Source organism: Thunnus thynnus, chromosome 3 (genome assembly GCF_963924715.1).
Source record: "Thunnus thynnus chromosome 3, fThuThy2.1, whole genome shotgun sequence".
Classification (NCBI taxonomy): domain Eukaryota; kingdom Metazoa; phylum Chordata; class Actinopteri; order Scombriformes; family Scombridae; genus Thunnus; species Thunnus thynnus.
This window is the reverse complement of record NC_089519.1, coordinates 28880577-28901448: the sequence shown is the minus strand read 5'-3', so window position 1 is coordinate 28901448 and position 20872 is coordinate 28880577. Positions and strand designations below refer to the sequence as shown.

The 20872-nt window shown below is 38.4% G+C and overlaps 1 protein-coding gene across 1 annotated transcript; it reads left to right on the top strand.

Moving 5' to 3' along the window:
• Positions 1–6857: 6857 nt before the first annotated feature.
• LOC137180042 (microfibril-associated glycoprotein 4-like) lies at positions 6858–19713 on the top strand. The gene is made up of 5 exons (XM_067585212.1): positions 6858–6963; positions 13653–13850; positions 16015–16111; positions 16318–16485; positions 17172–19713. Exons 1-5 carry the CDS (start codon positions 6949–6951, stop codon positions 17441–17443), a joined length of 750 nt encoding a protein of 249 aa, XP_067441313.1. The 5' UTR covers positions 6858–6948; the 3' UTR covers positions 17444–19713.
• Positions 19714–20872: the final 1159 nt, after the last annotated feature.

The following is a 20872-nucleotide window of genomic DNA, read 5'->3' as shown; positions in this document are numbered from 1 at the left end:
TAAGGAGATCAGTTCATTGTTGGTTTGGCTCTGCACATGAGATTTGTTGACAATTAGAAATATTTAGAAAATCACCAGTCTTATCCTTTAAACCTGCAGTGCAGAACTTTTACGTATAAATGAACGTCTGTCACATTCAAACTCTTGCCAAATGAGTTCACACAATGCTGATTAAGCCCAGGGCCATTTTTGGCTATTTGCATTACAAGCAACTGCAATAGGCCCCCTAACCACCAGGAGGCCCCTGTGGGGTTTTCTGTTTGTTTTTTTGTTGTTTGTTTTCACAGACAGAAGGCCCCCTTAAATGTCTAAATGGCTATATTTTAAATAGCACATTTATCCTATATTTTAGGTTAACTCATCTGCCTGTCAGACAAATTTTGTTTACATTTGTTTATCATTGGTTAGATGGCGGAGTGAAAGTTCCTGACGGAGGAAATACGTTAGCAGAGCAGAGTAGAACGTGGAGTGAGTGAGAAACTTTGTGGAAATTAAAGTGTAAAAAGTTAATAAATGTATATGTAAAACTGAGTCTCGAGGACAGCAGACAAGCAGAGTGACCGATGGACCAATCCAAGGACCTGCATGCCATGGGTTGACTTTTCTTTCGTAACATCTTGGTGAGTAATTTATTGGCTAAGCAAGTGTAGGTAACTCCTGTAGTCGGCATGAGATGGTCAACATGTGGTACTACAAGGAGAGTGTGTATGTTCTATGCAGAAATGTGTGACCTACATCTATTTTTGTAATTATTTAATCTTTATTTAGTCAGGCAATCTCATTGAGATTAAGATCTCTTTTCCAAGAGAGAGCCAAGAACAAGAAACATTAATAAGACAAGAACACAATCAGCAGACAGAAACAATGCAATTACACAATAAACAAGGAATTAATAAAAACAGTTACAAGAATCACAAAAAAACATCAGTTAATAAAGCTTTAAAATCCAGAGGAATGTAAGACTCCAGTCTGAGGACATTTTGCAGTTACCAAGTACCTGAAACCAAATCTGCCAACATTAGTGCGAATATGAGGGATATCTAAGGTTAAGTAGTTACTGGATTGTTTACTGTGGTTACTAGATTTAAATGTGAGAAGAGATGTGAGGTAGTTTGGAAACTTCATCAGTAGACCTTTATAGGTGAATATCATGAGATGTTAATTTCTTCTTGACTGTAAGGAAGTCCAACCAACCTTGTGATACAGAGAACAATGATGAGAACAAAATGTGTCATTTGTGGTAAAGTGTAATGCACTATGATGCACAGGGTTTAACTGCTGAAGTGTTGATTGGACAGCATGACAATACAAAATATCTCCATAGTCAAGGAAAGACATGAAGGTTGACTGCACAATAGTTTTATGGTTGGAAGAAGACAGACATCCTTTGATTCTATACAAGAAGCCTAGTTTGATTTTTAATTTTTGAGTCAAATCTTGAATATGAATCTTGAATGATAGTCTGCTGTCAAACCAAATTCCTTAGTATTTGTATGACTCAGCAAGAGTAATATGGGTGCCATTTAAAGTTGTAATGACAAGATAGTCAGTCACTGGTGGAGGTGGAGAATACCACGTACTTGGTCTTTTCTGCATTTAAAAGTAGTCTGTGATTAAGGAGTGATAATTTGAAAGCATCAAAGGCTGACTGAAGATGAGTCAGGGTGCCTGGGTGGAGACTGGGGCATATAAAATTGTATCATCTGCAAAAAAAAAAAGGACATTGAAGTATTGATTAGGAAAAATGATGTTGTTTATGTATAATGTAAACAGCAAAGAACCAAGGACAGACCCCTGTGGTACCCCATTTCTGATGGTAGAGGGCTTGACTGAGTACCATCAATAACAGTCTGAGTTCTCTCTGTAGAGTCAGGCTTCATCTAAACCTATAGACTGTAGTTTATAAAAAGTAGGATTTTATGATCAACGGTATCAAATGCTTTTGAGAGGTCAATGAAGAGAGCAGCACAAAATTGTTTTTTAATTTAGGGAGGAGATGATGTTATCAATGACTGACACTGCAGCTGTAATCGTGCTCGTGTTGTGTTTGTGAAAACCAGACTTTTGTGGCTATAGTAAGTTTAGTGAATCCATAAAAGTGCATAGTTGTAAATTGACCAATGATTCTAGGATTTTTGCTCAGAAAGGAAGTTTAGATACTGAGCGGTAGTTGTTGAGATCGGAGACATCACTACTTTTGTGTAAGGGTACTACTAAGGTGCTTTTCCACAAAGCTGGAATCATTAAAAAGGTTTGGTTAAAAATATGTGCTAAATGTGGACAGATTAAGGGGGCATTAAGATGAAGAAGATATGGGTCAAGATCTGCACCAGTGTTTTTGCATGCTTTTAACCTAAGCAGAGCTTTGTAAACTTCTGCACTGCTTGCCAGACTAAAAGAAAATTTGCAGTCAGAAGAAGCTGAGGCATTGGGGACTCCCTCTGCTCGACAGATATGGTAATCATCTACCGTTGAATCTGCAGACGTACTATTAAATAAAAGACCAGAGGAGAGAAAATGGTGATTAAAAGCTCCAACTATGGTGTGACCGTGATGAATTCTTGAGATATGCTATAGTGTTCCAAAATTTAGTGGAACTATCACAGGCAGAGAGAGCTGACTGATAATAATTTGATTTAGCCTTCCTAGTCATACTGATGCAGATGTTTCTTTGTTGCCTAAAGGTTAACCACTCCTCAGGGTAGCTTCTGGTGGTTGGGGGGGGGGGGGTCTGGGGGTGGATACACACCAACAATTGTCATGTGCATGTCCCTACCAAAACAGAGGTCCAACACAATATATTCCTATTACATTTAACTGCTGTGAGATATTACAGTGTTGACCTTAAGATAAAGGGAAATTTCTGTGGATAAATAACCTGAGATGTAAAATGTAGCTCATTTATTTTATTTTGCTAATTGGGTACTTATGCAGAGTGTCATAATGGTGTTAATGTGTGTAGCAGCATAACACTTCTAGTTTCATACTGCTAGTGTGATAAACAATTTTATTTGTGCATAAGGAGATGATATAGAAGTGAAAGAACTTAGATGTTACTTCTATTATAAAAACATGATGTGTGTAAGAAATTAATACTGTGTACTGTACCTCAGTCTATGGTTAAAAATACAATATTTCCAAAATATTAAAATGGTTAAAATATGTAATCATAATTCATGATTGAAGTTAAAAAGAGGAGAAACACAATTCATAAAATAAGATACTGCACAGTTAAAACTATTGAACTAATTTAATTGCTATTATGTTATAATGTCATATTGGGAGTCTAATGATGTGTTAATTTACTATGGCCATAGATAATGGAGACTTGACCTAAAATAATAGCCCTGTTGTTATACAGGCTCGGTTTTTTAGACTCTCCAAAGATATCATGCCTTGGACCTTGGATTCTGGATTCTCTCCTTGACGAAGGAGATGGTGAGCCACCATTTGTACTTCATCTACCTGGAGGAAGACACCTTTCCTTTATGCCCTTATGTGCTGACACCAGTGTGGTAGGAATGTGTTACAAGCCCCGCAATCCCTTTGCTTTTATTACCAGTTGCACCCAGAACTCTAAACTGGCCTCAGAACTAAGAACGGATCCAAAACTAAATGAACCTGAGATTTTGCATAGGGCCCAAAAAAACGCTAGAAGGGCCCCGATTAAGCCTATCACGACCAGATAAATCTCTGTATCTCACAGTATACAAGAGTTTTTAATCGGGTTTGACATTGCTGTGCTGGCCAGATGAATGCATATTGCCCATGCTCTATGGGCAGAGAGACTAGAGACTTCTGCCGCCTGAACAGGCTAACTTCCTGTTAGCCCTCTGCTAACTTGAATGGAGATAAAGTAATTTGATCGTGTGGCTCTTCTAGACTTTTCAAATGTTATCGGACAGAATGGATCAAGTAATTTCGCGGGAATTCTGTGACACTCAAAACAATTTATCCACTGTTTTACAGCCGCAACAGTAGCGATGGAGTAGGCTACGGCCTATGACGTAAGTGTGTGTTGACAGTGTTATTTTAATTACTCTTACTGCCAGAAGGGGGAGACAAAAGCTTAAGATTGAAGCAAAAAACAACAACTAAAATCTGTAGCCTTACAGCGAGCTGTCACCCGCTCTCTTCTATTACTATTGACCAGTGACTGGCCTTTTACCCGTTCAGCCTCATTGTGCAGGCTGGATTCCACTTCGCATTCAAGTCTATGTGAAACAGGCAAGATACATTCCCTTTTTGCTTTCGGTCGTGAATTGACCCGCCTCTTTTTCTCCAATGTTCTTCAATGTCCAGCCAGTTTGAGAGAGGGGGAGGGACTGACTGCTTATTCTCGAAATATTATTTGTTTAAATTCTTGTTTTATGTCTTCACAGCAAAATGATACGAGAAGCAGAGAAGAAGAGATGCTGGTTGATTGCGGTGCACAGACCGTGACAGAAGTTGCTGACACTATGATGTTTGATAAGAAGCTGTATAATTTAGAATTTTGGGGACTGCCGTTGATAGCATACTTACAACCCTTCCCACACAATTTCCTGTCCCCTCTGCTTTTGGCTACACCATGTGGGAATGTATTTGTCCCCCATTACTTACTTTGAAATTGCATTAGGAATGATGGCCAGTATGGACAAGAGGAATGATTACAGCATGCAAAACCTCTTTCAACTATTATATTGTTTTAAGATAGACTTGAAAAATGAACCTATCCTTTAAGGTAATGGGTTGTTTATTTCCTGCAGTGGAAGGGAAATGTTAATGCAACAGCATATAATTATATTTGAAAGGTTTAAAAATGTGCTTTCAACTTTGCTGCAGTGATTTGGAGAAAATCCTTTCCTGTTTCAATACGACAATACTCCCGGGCACAAAGTGAGAGCAATAAAGAAATTGCTTTCAGTTTGGTGTGAAAGAACTCGACTGACCTGCACGGAGCCCTAACATCAACCCCATCCAACATGTTTGGGATCTCTCAAAACACTGTTGTGGCTGAATAGGAACAAATCCCTGCAGCCAGGCTCCAAAATCTTGTACAAAACCTTCTCATAAGTGTGGAGACTGTTATAGCAGCAGTTTAATGCCCATGATTATGGAATGAGATGTTAAACAATCATATATGGGTTAAATGTTCGGGTGTCCACATACTTTTGGCCACATAGCGTCTCTGCGTACACCCTGTTCAGAGTTCTTTCTCTCTCACACTCACACAGAAACCCATTTTCTGCCTGCCTCTCTATCTCTCCTACTTTGCCTGTGGCTACATTGTGATGACCTCAAGAGCCATTTATTAACATGGATTATATGTCGACAGGAACAAAACCTGGCAGAAAATCAGCCGTTACAGCTCCCTCTCTCTCTTTCCTCTTCTCTTTTTCCCTTGGAACTAATACACCTCCAGAAGCCTGACAGAGAGACTGAGATAAAAGGAAAGAAAGACTCAGAGAGACAGAAAAAGACAGACAGATATATGAGAACGGAAGAAAGAATCAACTTTTTCTTTGACCTTTTCTTGCTTCGTCATTCAGAAGGCCCTCGGTGAGTCCCTGGGTTTGATTTCCTCTCTGTGTTCCAGATGAGCCATCAATAACTGTGCTGTTAATGTCAAGCAGCTACTGACTCTGTTGCTCTGGTAGGGAGATCAGAGGAGAGGAAAAAGGGAGAGAGCAGGACACCCTTCTAGCTCAAAGATCCTTATTGAATTTCACAGTAAAAAATTTACAAATACAATATATCAAACTACCACATAACACACATGCAAGTTGCGTACTCGACCAGGATTGGCTCAAAACTAGTTGTGACTTCACAAATCATACTTGTAAGTCCCTGCTTAAACTCATATTTAAGCTCAGAGAAACTTTCCTCTTTCAACAGATGAACGTGAAAACAGCGCTCTAGTGTCAAACTCTGTGAAGCTCAAACATCCGACTGAAGGAACCCAAAGCAAAACACATTTTTGGGTGGCGGGGACTTTAACATCTTGTCTTTTATGTGCTGTCAAGCGGGTTGAATTGCCCTGTTGTTTAGAGGTGCTATAAAAATAAACCTGCCTTGTCTTGATTAAAAATATATAAATATCAGTCATTTAGACGTGACCAGAAAATGGTAATAAGGATAATGGAAAAACTGAAGTTACCAAATCACATTATAGGAAAGGGACAAATAAAACTAAAACAATCAGGAAAGTAGGTAAGTTTTCCAGTATTGCTACAGATTTTTACTACTGTCTGGACCGGAAGTTGTGATGTCATTACGGGGCTTTCCACACATGGAAAGTTCAAGGTCTGCAGGAGCTTTGTATTGAATTTCGTATTGTGGGTGGACGCTTGATAAGCATTTTTCATGCTTGTTTTACTTTTAGTGAATAACAAGATAAGGAATTCAAAGGACTTCAAACACTGAGGTCATGTCCACAAGTGCAACCCAAGAAATTTTTGACTGAAGCCACCAAAAAGGTTTTGTCATTATTTTTGATTAAATCACTTTTTCCATATTATTTAACAGTTTAATTATGTTTTCTGTACATTTTCTGTCCCTCCATGATTGTCTAAATCACCAAGAATACGACTGTGAATACATTTTAAGTTTATTTCTTTCATTTTTCTATACTTTTTCCTCTTCTTTCTTTTTATATTATAATTCTAAATTTAAAAATATTGGCTAGATTTCAGAATCAGCCCAAAAAAACACCACAGGTCATTTGTGTGTATTCGTAGAACAACTTTTTAAAACCTCCACATTCCCAAACACTTCAATGGTAGCTGTGATTAATAATTAAAAAAAACTTTATTACACTGTGAGCCTTTATCAGCATTAGCCCACCTATTGTAAGTCACAAGCTCTGACAGACATGCCCCGCACAGACTATTTAAAGCTGCTCGCGCCAAGATTTATTTCAACAGACTGACCTGACAGAGTCCAACTGAGCGGTGAACCTTCTTCTCCATGATAATGATGCAGGTAGGTTTGACACTGACAGAAAACACTGAAACAAATCGCTACGATTCAGATGCTGTCTCCGTTTTCTTGATAATGTCAAGATCATATCGGTTTAATTTGTTCTCTTAAAAATAATTTTAAAACGTAATAGAATGGTGACATAATGTGCTGATGATACTCAAGAAAGCATCATGTTATTAGAATTGGCATTAGTAGTGTTAGTAATGCTGTTAACAGTAGTTTTAATAGTATTAGTACTAGAAACAGTGTAGTCTGTAGGAGCAAAAGTTAGACAACCAGAACGATGGTAAACATAATCTAAAAATAAAACTGCAGCAAAATGAGAGCAAATGTCATAATTCCATATTAAAAAATGATTTGTGTTTTATGAATTTTTAAGTAAAAAGTCAAAAGTTTGTCTTATTTATAGATCTAAGCCTATGCAGAGAGTTAAAGCCTGTTTGTCTTACTTATAGATCAAAGTCTATGTAGAGAGTTAAAGTCTAACAGCTGAGCCAAACCATTTCATCTTCATATTGTAGGAATATTAATCAATAAAAATGTCAAATGAACTCATCCATAAAGATAACTAAAAAATACTCTCTCACTCTTATAATGTATTTTTGTTGGTGTTGATGATTAATGTTATTGAAGATTGTTGTTAGTTACATATTAACAGATAGTCTTATCTGCTTCCAGACTTCAGTCCTGCTGTGAACAAACAGAAAGTATGAATTTGAATAAAATATTAGAGTTGTCAGCGAAATTGATTCAATTTTTCATATTATAATGTTTTATGACTGTTTTAAAATGTGTTTAATTGAACCAAACCTGACTGAACAACTTCTGTGTTGTGTTCTGACAAATGGCCCTATTCCAGGCCAATAGGTGGCACTGTGCAACTGCTGTTATACTACTTGATGAGAGAAAAAGACAGGAAGTATTGCAGTGTCTGGAGTTGTAAAGTGCGTGCCCACACAATAACATGGAACGTTATCCTCTATCCAGTGCTTCCTTAAGTGCTTTACTACAAATACATAACAAAATTGGCAATGAAGATGGCTGTGGCTACTACTCCTTTGCCTCCCACTTCCATACAGTCCGGGAGAACTTGCAATGCCATTTGAAACATGGCTGAAAATGTTCAAAAACTACCTAGTTGTGATTGATGTGGAAGGAGCCAAGTGGCACGATACCTGAAAGTAAGCTGTACTGCCGCACAGCATTGGAACTGAAGCACAGAGGATTTTCTCGACCTTGACTGAAACAAGTTAACCTGACACGCCGGATGGTGAAGAGAAGTTGTCCTTGGACACTGTTTGGAAAAGAGCAGGCACTTTCAAAAAATATTTGGCAGGTGATTGGATGAAACATCTGTTGATTACCGTCTATCACTGCCTTACCTTGCAAGGCAGCTGTATTTGCAAGATCATGAGATCACGCAAGAATCCTCATAGGATGCTGATGGGCGTGTAACTTAAAGACACAAAGATGGATTCCTGCATGACCTTGTGATGTTGTGATTTCGCAAATCCAGCTGCCTTTCAAGGTAAGAAACAGGTACCACCTATGATCATGCTAGGGCTGCCCAGCGCAGAAGGTAACTGACATTGCTGAGGGACATAAATTTCACCAATGAGCACAGAGACATGATTAAACTATTGCACAATACATCTCCATGCTATGTGAGATGGTGACATTGTGTGAATTCGGAAATGCAGTGTAAGATACGCTACAAGACCAAATCGTGGAGAAAGCCTTCACTGGATACGGCCATTCAGATTGCCAATCAAGTGGAATCGGCTGCACGCTATGCCAGTGCACTCTCAAACAGTGAAGTGGCAGTGCGGGAGATGAAAACGCTGCCAACAGCGCAGGTAACCAAAGAAAAGATGAAAGAAAGTCTGAACATACATGTAAATGTTACAGATGTGACTCAGATAAGCACCTAGCAAATTCCACAAATTGCCTGCTACAAACAAAATATGCAAATCATGTGGAAAGACTGGGCACTTTACAAAAGTGTGCCGTACAGGTCAAAAACATGAGGTCACTCCCTGTGCTGATTGTGCTATTTCTGAAAGATGTTATCCCAGTAGAGAGGAAAATATTGTGAATTGTAGAATTAGGCACATCCTCTAATATGCAGCCATTCAAGATGATAGTAGATACTTGATCTTCAGTTTCATTGCTGCCTGCTCATGTTTATGAGTATGTTTCAGTGACATACCCCTGAAACAAAGAGAGATTCCTCTGGTGATGTACTCAGGACAGGGGATTTCAGTACTAGGTGCGCTTCATGATGGATGTTCTGCCTCAGCCTGTTTTTACATTGTGAAGTCAGGTTCACTACTGCTGAGGTTGGACTTAAATTCAGGCTCTGGAAATGGCCATTGTGGGAAAGTGAAACTCAATCAGAACACAGCTACTACTACTATTATAGCTCCGCCTCCACCTGCCACTACAGCTCCACGTCTACCTACCGTGGGCTGTATGAAAAACTTTGTGCATACAGTGAAAGTGAGAGATGATGGGAAACCTTTCAGAAATTGAGGTGGTTGCCCTCATTGCTTACTAGACGCCGACATTATCGAGAGGATTGACGTGTCTCCCTGGGTGTCACCAGTCATTGTGACTCAACATTAGAACTCAGCGAGAATACAGGTGTATAAAGACTTCAGGGAGTCCAACAAGGCCATAGTGACTGATTGCTACCCTATTCCACACATGGAAGAACTCAGAGGAACAACCATGTGTTCAACCATTGACCTTGCAAATGCTTACTATCAGGTTCCTCAGCATGAGGACAGCAGAGATCTGTCTGCCTTCATAACCAATGAGGGGCTCTTCTGATACAAGCGAGTTTTCTATGTGGTAGCATCAGCGCCCTCAAGATTTCAGAAGATGATGTCCATGGTGTTGCAAGATCTACCTGGAGTCCAAGTGTATCTCGATGACGTCATTGTCTACATATGTTGCCGTGCTGATCATGTAACACGCCTGAAAGCTGTACTCTACAGACTACAGAAAGCTGGACTATGTCTGAATACAGAAAAATGCAAAGTCTACCAGGATAAGCTGACTTACCTGGGCCACATCATAAGTAAGTATGTAATAAGTAACCACACTCCTGTCTATAAAAGACATGGGTAGAGCTGTGAATAGCACGCAGGTCTGCCACGCTACTTTGCTTCAACTACGATATTGTCTATCGGCCTGGTGCTCAGAACCATGCAGCAGACTGCTTTTCCCACTTGCCACTGCCATATGAACAGGACTGCTCCCCAGACATGGAACCAGAGACTGTTGCTGCTTTTGACTGCCATTCCCATGCTTGACTTCACAGATGTCTGCTCTTCCTGCCCAGAGCTACGCAAGCTGCACAGGTTAGGAATGAACTTTCCATGCACGAGTCACTTATTCTAAAAGGGAGTCATAGAATAGTGGTGCCAGAAAGGCTACTTTTCCACATGGTACACCTAGCACATGAGAACCACCAAGGCATTGTCCGTACAAAACAGAGACTCAGAGACTTTTATTGATAGTCTAAGATGGATGCACTGGTACATCTGTCATTGCCATCTGTGTGTCCTGTCAGCTGAATGATAAGACAACAACAACCACCCCTGCACCGATGACACCAGTCCCTTTTCCTGATGGACCCTGGCAAAAGCTTGCACTAGACATTGTTGGTCCACTCAAGACTGGTCCTGCTGACTGCAAGTTTGCTATTACCATGGTGGACTACCATTCAGTGGCCAGTGGCCAGAAGTGTGTTTCGCTCCATAGTGCACTACTGCTACAGCGATTAGCTTCATTAGATCTGTGTTTAGCCAAAATGCAAATCCCATGGTTGTGGTGACAAATAATGGCCCACAGCTGTCCTCAAAAACTCTCCTCTTTCCTGGAAGAATGAGATATCCAACACATAAGGACTACAGTCTACCACCCAGAAGGAAATGGGACTGTAGAGAGGCTAAATAGGGTGTTAAAAGAAAGCATTCTTACTGCACAGAGAAAGAAAGCTCAGCGGAAAGCTCATGTCACTGAGTTCCTTCAAGTCTACAGAGCCTCACCATGTGCGACCACAGGGACATCACCCTTCCAGCTCATGTATGGAAGAAAGATGAGAACCAAACTCTCTATTCAGCCAAAGCTCACAGCTGCTCAGGATCATGAAGTGAGAGTCGGAGTTGCAAAGAAACAATTACACATGAAAACATACACAAGAGACATGCCAAGACCCCTAAACTGCACCTGGGAATCCTTGTGCACGTGAGAAACCCTGAGCGTGTCAAGAAAGGAAAGTCCAAGTTCAGTGAGCCGCTTAAAGTGACACAGCAGAAAGGACCTCGCAGCTACGCACTGACTGATGGGAAGACTTGGGATGCTTCACATCTGTCTGTGCTGCCGGGGACCTTCACTCTTCCAGCAGAAGAACAAAGGCCTACAGAGCTTGCTACAAGTGACAGCGTACAGAATAGGAGCCAGAGAAACAAAAAACAGCTACCTTGGATCAAAGACTATGTCACTGGAGAATACAAGAGGGACATATAGTCTGTTGCTGTAACAGTGTTCAAAGAAAAAAAAAATAGTTCTGCTTATTGTTATAGGTGAAGTAACACCCAGGTTGTCACTACAGAAGGTATTTCTTTTGAAAACATTCTTCTGTTACTCCGACTTTGAGTGTAGAAGTAACACTTTTTAAGAAAGGGGGAAATGTTGTGTTCTGAGAGCTAATCGTATTCCAGGCACAAACGGCACTGTGTAACCGCTGTTATACTACTTTATAAGAGAAAAAGACAGGAATTATTGCAGTATGTGGAGTTGTAAAGTGTGTGCCCACAATAAAGTAAAACGTTATCCTCTGTCCAGTGCTTTTTTTTTAAGTGCTTTACTACAAATACATAACAAATCACTCTGCTCCAGAGGGCTTTGACTAATAATAAACACAGCATTGCTGTAATGCAAACATCAAGTGGGATGAGTTCAGACTCCACCAGCAAGGAAAAACCCAGATGTTGTAACTGTTGTATGATCTCATGTATGCTCAGGATCTTTCTATAGCCTTAAAGATGCTTTAATCTATATTTTTAAAGTAACAATGGATCAAATTACTATATGTAATGTGAAAGGGGTCGCAGAGAATTATCACCTGATGCTCCAGTTCTCCTCTGCAGCATTTTTATCCCCATTAAATTAATTATCCCGTTAATTATCCCTAAAGTCAGAACAAAAAAACCTCATGGTGAGGCATCCTGTTATTGCTATGGTCCACGTCTCTGGAACAGTCTTCCTGAAGACCTGAGGGCAGCTGAGATGTTGATATTTTTAAAAGCAAACTTAAGACCTTTCTTTTTAGCCTGACTTTTAATTGAACTTTATTTATTTGAGTTTTTTTTTCTGTCTTCTATTTATATGTTTTAGCTTGTTGATATATATACTTGAACTAGATTATTTTTATTTTTATTTTCATTTATTTATTTATGATCATTCTTCTTTTTATAACCTACTTTTTATTTCTGGCTTTACTTCAGCACACCTCCTCTCTTTTAGTATTTTATTATTCTATTTTATTACTACTTTACTTTATTATTACTTTATCTCTATTTCATCTTTATCTTTTTTTTCCTTTTAATACCCTACTATACATTTCTGGCTTTACTCACTTTAATACATCTCATCCTCTTTTTTTTTCTTTCTTTTAGTATTTTATTATCTTTTTTCACACTTCAATTTTATATTATTATTTTATTTGGCTATTCTGAATTTTTAAATTTTTATCCTACCTCTGGTGTTTCCTCATTGCAAATTAATGAGAGTTATGATAGCGTTTCCTCAGTTCTTCAGTTCCTGTTTTTATTGAGTTCTTTATTTATAATGTAGTCATTTATTGTTTGTGCGTAGACGTGCGTAACACTAAAGAACAGGTTCACAATTTATGTAGTCTGTCTTAAAACAATGGTCAGGTGCCAATATGGACAATGAAACAGGTTTTACTCCCTGTAATCACTCCTGTTCATACTGACCATTAGAAGATTCCCTCCAAATGCGCTTACAATGTAAGCGTTGCGGGACAAAATCCAAAGTTCTTGTTTTGTGCAAAAATCTTCCACAATTACAGTCTTTTTAGTAAAAAAAAATCCCTCTTTGTGTCTTGGACAGCGTTTCCCTGTTCAGCTGCAGTGGAAGGATCATAACAAAAAGAGGGAATTTGATACTAAAAAGACAGTGACTTTGAAAGATATCTACTTGATTTGACTAATTTGGATGGCTGGGGCTGAGTTGAAAAAATGAATTATCAATTTTATGGTTTTATAATAGATTTTGTCTCTATTTATTCATATGATAAATAATTTCATAAATATTAATATTATTCATTCAACTACCTTTGTGGAAGTGTAACACTAAGTCTCTGGAGTATCCCTTTAAACAACCATGTTACTCACACTACTTCAAAATAACAGTTATAACCTTCACAATGAAGGAAAGAAATCCCACTGAGATTCATATAAATGCAGATTTTGCGAATGATGATGAACTATTACTACAAATATTCTACACTTATTGTCATAAAAAACATTTTATTTCCACCTAACATTTGCTATCTAACTTGCACTGAATTTTACGGGTGATATCTGTCAAGAGTGCAGATAATCACTGAAGAAGATAAAGATAAATATGATTAATCTCTTTCCTTTCTCATCCAGGTAACATTATTCATAGCTCTGTTGGTTCTTGCGGCTTCAGTCCACTCCGACTCCCAGTTTTACCTGCCCATTGACTGTGATGACATCTATCGCCATGACAACACCAGCTCCAGCGGGGTGTACACCATCTACCCAGGGGGTCCCACCACGCCCCTGCATGTCTACTGTGACATGGACACTGACGGAGGGAGATGGACAGTCAGTACTCTTCATATTTCATCAGATTTTATCATCACAAACATGAACATAAATCAGACTGGGTGAAGAAACACATGACAACATATCTGAGTCTCATTTTTGTCAGTGTTGCACAAGTTGCAACCAGGATTTGGTTGAGAAGTTTTTTAGACATCTGAAGGGACTTGGTCTCTAAATTTCTATTTAAAAAAGCTTTGAAAGAATTGTGTCAGCATTTAGACCTGAAAGAGTTGATAAGCAATTTGCTTATAAAGACTTGAGACTTGACTTGGATTTGACCCAAAAGATTCAGAAACTGCTCTGGCATACAGCCATGTTAATTTAAAGCTGAACCAATAATATATTTTTTAAACATTAAAGGAATAGTTTGACATTTTGAGAAATAGTCGCTTTCTTGCTGAAGGTTAGATGAGAAGATCGATATCAATCTCATTTCTGTATGTTTAATATGAAGCTACAGCCAGCAGCCAGTTAGCTTAGCTTAGCAAAAATACTGAAGCAGGGGGAAACAGCTAGGCTGGCTTTGTCGGCGGGTAACAAAAAATCTGGCTACCGGCACCTCTAAAGCTCACTAATTAGTATGTTAAATCTTTTTGTTTAATCCATACACAATTTAGGTTTACGTGCTCAAACTCTTCCTTGGCCAGGAGCATTGACTCTCTGGGGTCACCACTGGTTGCCTGGCAACCTCATGGTGACGACAAGACTATAACATGTCAATTAGTGAGCTTCAGAGGTGCTGGTCGACAGCTCTTGTTGGACAGAGCCATGCTAGCTGTTTCCCCCTGCTCCCACTCTTTGTGCTAGGCTAAGCTAATCAATGTCCAGCTGGAGCTCCATACCATACAGATATAAGACTGGTAGTGATTTTTCACATCTAACTAAGCAAGAAACCAAATAAGTGTATTTCCCAAAACTGAGTCAAATAATTCTGTGTAACCGTAAAGGTGTCGGTCTTACTACTTTGTGGAGCATTTAGCAGCTAAAGCCTATAGTACGTACATTATCTGAGGTCTTACTAGATGAATGTACATTATTACATTTTTTTGGAGGGGGGGCACTTTCTGCCTTTATTGTTGTTACAGTTTTTGTATTATTTACAGTTACTGGCTAAGAGGCCAACAGGAAACAAGGTCTTGCTGCACTCAGACCAGGGATGTTGTGGATGTGTGACATGCACGGTAACCATTCGGCTACCAGTCCGTTACATTTACTTTGAACCTATCTTTTGTTTCCTCTCAGGTATTTCAGAGGAGAATGGATGGTGTTTCCTCATTGCTAATTCATGAGAGTTATGATAGCATTTCCTCAGTTCCTCAGTTCCTGTTTTTATTGAGTTCTTTATTTATAACATAGTCATTTATTGTTTGTGTGTGGGAGGGGGCGGGGTTGTATTGTTTATTGTGTAGAGCACTTTGTGTTACATTGTATTTGTTTGAAAAGTGCTATACAGATAAAGTCTGATTGATTGCTTGATTGACTTTCTCAGTTTGGGTTTATAGAGTCTTCCTTTAATCCAAGACAATTTACTCTTATGAGAAACCGTAAATGTAACACTAAAGAACAGATTCACAATTTTTGAAGTCTGTCTTAAAACAATGGTCAGGTGCCAATATGTACATTGAAACAGATTTTGCTCCCTGTAATCATTCCTCCTGTTCATACTGACCATTAGAAGATTCCCTCCAAATTCGCTTACAATGTAAGTGTTGCAGGACAAAATCCAAAGTTCTCCTTTTGTGCAAAAATCTTCCACAATTACAGTCTTTTTAGACAAAATAATCCCTCTGTGTCTAACTAAGCAAGAAACCAAATAAGTTGTATTTCCCAAAACTGAGTCAAATAATTCTGTGTAACTGTAAAGGTGGCGGTCTTAGTACTTAGTGGAGCTTTTAGCAGCTAAAGCCTTTATTACATAAATTATCTGAGGTCTTGCTAAATGAATGTACACTATTACATTTTTTTGGAGTGAGGGCAATTTCTGCCTTTCTTGTTGTTACAGTTTTTGTATTATTTACAGTTACTGGCTAAGAGGCCAACAGGAAACAAGGTCTTGCCGCACTCAGACCAGGGACGTTGCGGATGTGTGGCGTGTGCTCTAACCATTCGTCTACCAGGGCACTCCGTTACATTTACTTTGAACCTATCTTTTGTTTCCTCTCAGGTATTTCAGAGGAGAATGGATGGGACTCAGAGCTTCTTCAGGCCCTGGGCTCACTACAAGACTGGATTCGGGGATGTGGCTGGAGAATATTGGCTAGGTGGGTTCTTGAGGAAAATATACATTTAAGACATGGTTCCTGTGCTCGTGCCTTTACATCTTAATCTGCTGAAGTGAAACAAAAAGGTGACGCCTGTGATTTGTTGAGAGATAATCTGGGGGAAAAGAGGTTAAGAAATAGAAGGGGAAATGACACAGGACCCTAGTGCAAGAAGTGAAATTTAACCTCTTAGTGTGTCTTTTCAGGCCTGGAAAACATCTTCCTGCTGACTATGAGGAAGAAGAATGAGCTACGTGTGGACATGGAGGACTTGGACGGAGGGAAGGCCTCCGCCCGGTACTCCTCCTTCTTGATCGATTCAGAGAACGGCGGCTACCAGCTTCACCTGGGCAGCTTCGATGGAGGAGACGCAGGTGAGAATCACTGTGTGGCTCTTAATTTGGAAAGTTGAATGTCGGGGCATATGGGAGCGTCATTTGCAAGAAATACGGGAATTTTTTGCATGAAAAACTTCTGTTATAAAGGTTCCCATTTATGAATCATGGGTGGGTCAGGGTACAGTGAGTCCTTAAATCTTTTTTTTGTTAAGTTTTCTTGTGTCCTCACACAGCTAAACGTAACACTGCGAACAAACTTCAGAGAAAATGTGGTTCTCTAAAATGCAACCAATGCTACATTATGTGTTGTCAGATAAATGAAAAACATGAATACACTTTCAGGAGGAAGAAATGTGTTTTCCAGATGAATGAGTTCATTTTTAAAATGGTATGCCTGTGTAGCCCATTTATTTGGAGAAACCTTGTTCATCTCTAAGATTTATTAAGTAAAAGATCCAGTCTGTGATGGTAAAAAAGAGTATTCAGTCAGTTAAAGGGTTAAAAAATGTGTACAGCCAAGGACTTTTAGCTTTTTTAAAGAACGTCTATACTGAATCTTCTTTTTAAAGCAAATATATTGTAGATAAATTCAGATACTTATCAAAACATTAACGGTAACTTAAAACCTCAACTAGCAAAATGATAAGAAGCCCTGGATGGGAGTAAAGACCAAATACATTTCACCTCAGGTAACATTGTTTTTGTCTGTCATTGTTTTTTAGGGGACAGTTTGACAAATCACAATGACATGAAGTTCACCACCTATGACAAAGACCAGGACGCGTGGACTAGCAACTGCGCTCAACACTATCTGGGGGGATTCTGGTACAATAATTGCCACATGGCAAACCCCAACGGCATGTACGCACCTCACAATACCATCGGATTTGAAAATGCCCACATCATTTGGCATGCATGGAAGGGCTGGAACTACTCCCTCAAGACTATTGCCATGAAGATCAGATCAGTCGCTAAGTGTACTTGCACACATTAACCTGATTAGCTGTGATTAGCTAGATTATGGGAATACTTCACCCTCCATCAGGTTAGGAGAGTTATGATCTGGATGTTGGCACCTGTGATGTTCCTACAGTTGATTTTCCTTTTTTTTTTCTCATTTAATGTTTCAAAGATACAGTCAGTCAGAATATTTTAGGTGAACAAGTCAGAAGGAATTGGCTCCATGCATCCTTTCCTTCTGCTCTTGTTACCTGATGTGAATTTTTACTGTTTACTCTTTCTCTCTTTCTCTCTTTTGTTTTATGTTGCATTTTGTAAAGCATGTTGTTGGTTTTGATAAACTTTGTAATATTATTACTGTATGGTAATAATATTACAAAGGAATATAAGAGGAAGCTAAAATTCTTTCAAAAACATTATCATTTCGGTCGGTCTAACAGTCTGTCTGCGTAGGTGCAGGAGTACACACACACAGACCCAGTGACCCCTGACCTAAAGGCATGAAGGAAAAGACATTGAACAGAACTAAAAACGCAGCCTTTCCCAGCCAGGAAGGGAAAATGGACAGTTGGAATTAACGACTTTGTTTTTCTTTTCAGATACAAACAGACTGCGTGGATGAACCCTCCTCCACTCACACTATCTCTAAAGTCATAAATGTTGTGAGATGTCCAAAAGGCTAATAAAATGTGTAAAATTATATATTGGTCTAACCAATGTTAACCTTTACTGTGTTTCAGAACAATTAAAGTTTGTCTCATCATCAGCCCTCCATCAAGACACAGTAGGAACTAACCATGCGTTCTGGTTGAGAGTTGATGCACAGAGCTAATTCTAAATTATATAATTTTTTAATTGGTTTTAGTTATTATTATTATAGTAGAGTTATTTGCCCCTCATTGTGCTTTTGACTCGTTTTGACAACCCTCAACTTCATTCATTCAAGTCAAGTCCATTTTTATTTGTATAGCCCAAAATTTGCCTCAGGGGGCTTTACAATCCGTACAGCAATATAACTTCCTCTGTCCTTAGACCCTCGATTTGAATACGAAAAAACTCCCTAAAAAACCTTTAATGGGGGGAAAATGAAACAAACCTCAGGAAGAGCAAGAGAGGATCCCTCTTCAAGGACGGACAGACATGCAATAGAAGTTTTGTGTATAAGACCAAGAATGCAAAATTACAGAAATACAGCATATATATGTATGGTTATATGTTATAGGTTATGTTGTTCTGCATTGTCTGCATCTGTTATATTATTGTTGTCATTATTCTTATTATTGTTCTTTTTCTAAGTAGTAAATCTGGTGTTTTATCTCCCAATGTTGAAACTTGCAGATATCAATGTGGTTTCATTTTATTTTCTATCAGACTTTTTACTGTGAACCATACAAAATAAAAACTGGATGATGCACACAGACTGAGTTGGCTTTTCACATACAAAACATTTTTAAATCAGCCAGTTACCTGAAGAAGGGAAAAAAAGCAGTAAATCAGAATAAATTTAAGGCTTGTTGCATTTCTTTTGCCTGTCGGTGCACAATTTATTTGAGATTTTGCATATAAACACATAGTACCTGAAATTATGTGGTATAAAAAATGTTGTGTCAGATGTTTTTGTGTGTGTGTCTTGTGTGATGTCTTGTTTTATATTTGGTGTTTGATATATAGCAGTGTCTTAGAATCCTAAACAAGTAGTAATATTGATTGTTCTCACAGCTAAAACAACAATGAAAGTATCCAGACAAACAGGCCTACATATTGTCCACTTCCCCTCTTTCACTTGCTCCATGTGCTCCAGACACCATCAAACACACAGTGAATGCGCTTTGACATGAAAGCTTTAAAAAGACCATTTGGACCTGAGTGTTTCTCAGGTGTGCAGGTTCATAAAAGACCTTCCACACATTCGCTGGACACACGGTGTCACCCTTGTGCTGCAGCCTCATTTGGCTTTGTGCGCTGTAGAGGTGTGGTCTCAACAGGTGGGCTGACATAATCTCACACATGCTAAGAGAAGTCCAAACATGGAGGGTTGGTGGTGCTGGATGACGGGGAAGACAAAGAAGCCTACTGCTGGAAATGAAGATAATATTATAGTATTTCTAATATGCATTTGTAACCAGTAACATGTGACAGTAGTATAAAAACATCATGACGTAGAACAAATAGTTTGACTGATTTTAACTGTTTTATTGAGTAGTTTCATCTGCAGTGATGCATCATATTTTATGATTATATGTTTTGTTTGTAAAAGCTGAAAGATAGTAAGTATATGTACTAAAAATTAAAATTCCAAGAGGGGTGAATATTTTTTACTGTATATCTGTATGTATGTAATAAATATAACACTGAGTAAGGCCATTTTGCATAATGGGTCATTTTACCTTTGATATTTTATGTAGCTTTAGCAACTAATACTCATGTACTTTTACTTAAGTAAGATTTTAAATGCAAGACTTTTACTTGTAAATGAGTATTTTTATATTGTGATATTGCAATTTTTACTTAAAGTCTCCCTCCAGTCAAAATATGTTTAACTTCTTGTTCTTTCACTTGGATGTTTGAGCGTCACTGTGCAGAATGATGTATGTGCAGAGTTTGACACTAGAAGGCTATTTTCACATTTATCTCCTGAGGGTGAAAAGTTTTTTTGTGCTCACTGCAAGTATAAGTTTAAGGCGTGAACCTACGAGCATGATTTGTGACATCACAACTAGTTTGGAGCCAATCGTGGTCCAGTTTGCAACTCACACAAATGTAATGTGGAAACGTGAAGCCTCCAGTGTGCAAACAGTGAGAACGGACCTTACAGTGAGGTAGGAGACATCTTGTGTCCATCAGTTAAACTTTTGAAATGAAAAATATTTGTATATTCATAGATTCTGGATTTTTAATGAGGTAGGAGGAGTAGATGTAATTTCAAGGATTCTAATAAAGTAACTGAACTATTTTATTTGTGGAAAAACCCCATATCAGAAACAAATATATTATTCAAAGCTAAGGTTTTTTTTTTTTGGGGGGGGGGGGGGGGGGGGGGGGGGGGGTTGTTTTGTTTTGTTTTGTTTTTTTGTTTTTTTTAATATTTCTTAAAACATGTCTGGAGGGGATCTTTAGGTAAAAGCTCTCAGTACTTCACCACTGCTAAAGTTAAGTATCATCTTGTGGGAAACGTTAATGTTTGCTAAAAAAAAAAAAATGTCCCAACTGTATCTTGTAGATGTAGAGATATTAATAACAATTTAACTATATTTATGATAGTTATATTGTTTGATTATTTGTAAATTGTTTGTGCTGTTTTGTATGTACTTTCTTGTTGAGTTTTGTGTATATTTATTGTTAAGTTTTTTGTGCAATTTTTACATGTATTTTACTGTTGAGTTTTATGTATTTTAAAGGCCCATCTAGGGACATTGCAAACTATCTATACATGCTGTCATATGTGGGATTAGTTTATGTTCAT

Excerpts from the sequence above, each read along its gene's own strand:
- LOC137180042 (XM_067585212.1), top strand. Across the intron at positions 13,851-16,014 it reads CTGACGGAGGGAGATGGACA|GTATTTCAGAGGAGAATGGA; the intron begins GTCAGTACTCTT and ends GTTTCCTCTCAG. Across the intron at positions 16,486-17,171 it reads CTTCGATGGAGGAGACGCAG|GGGACAGTTTGACAAATCAC; the intron begins GTGAGAATCACT and ends ATTGTTTTTTAG.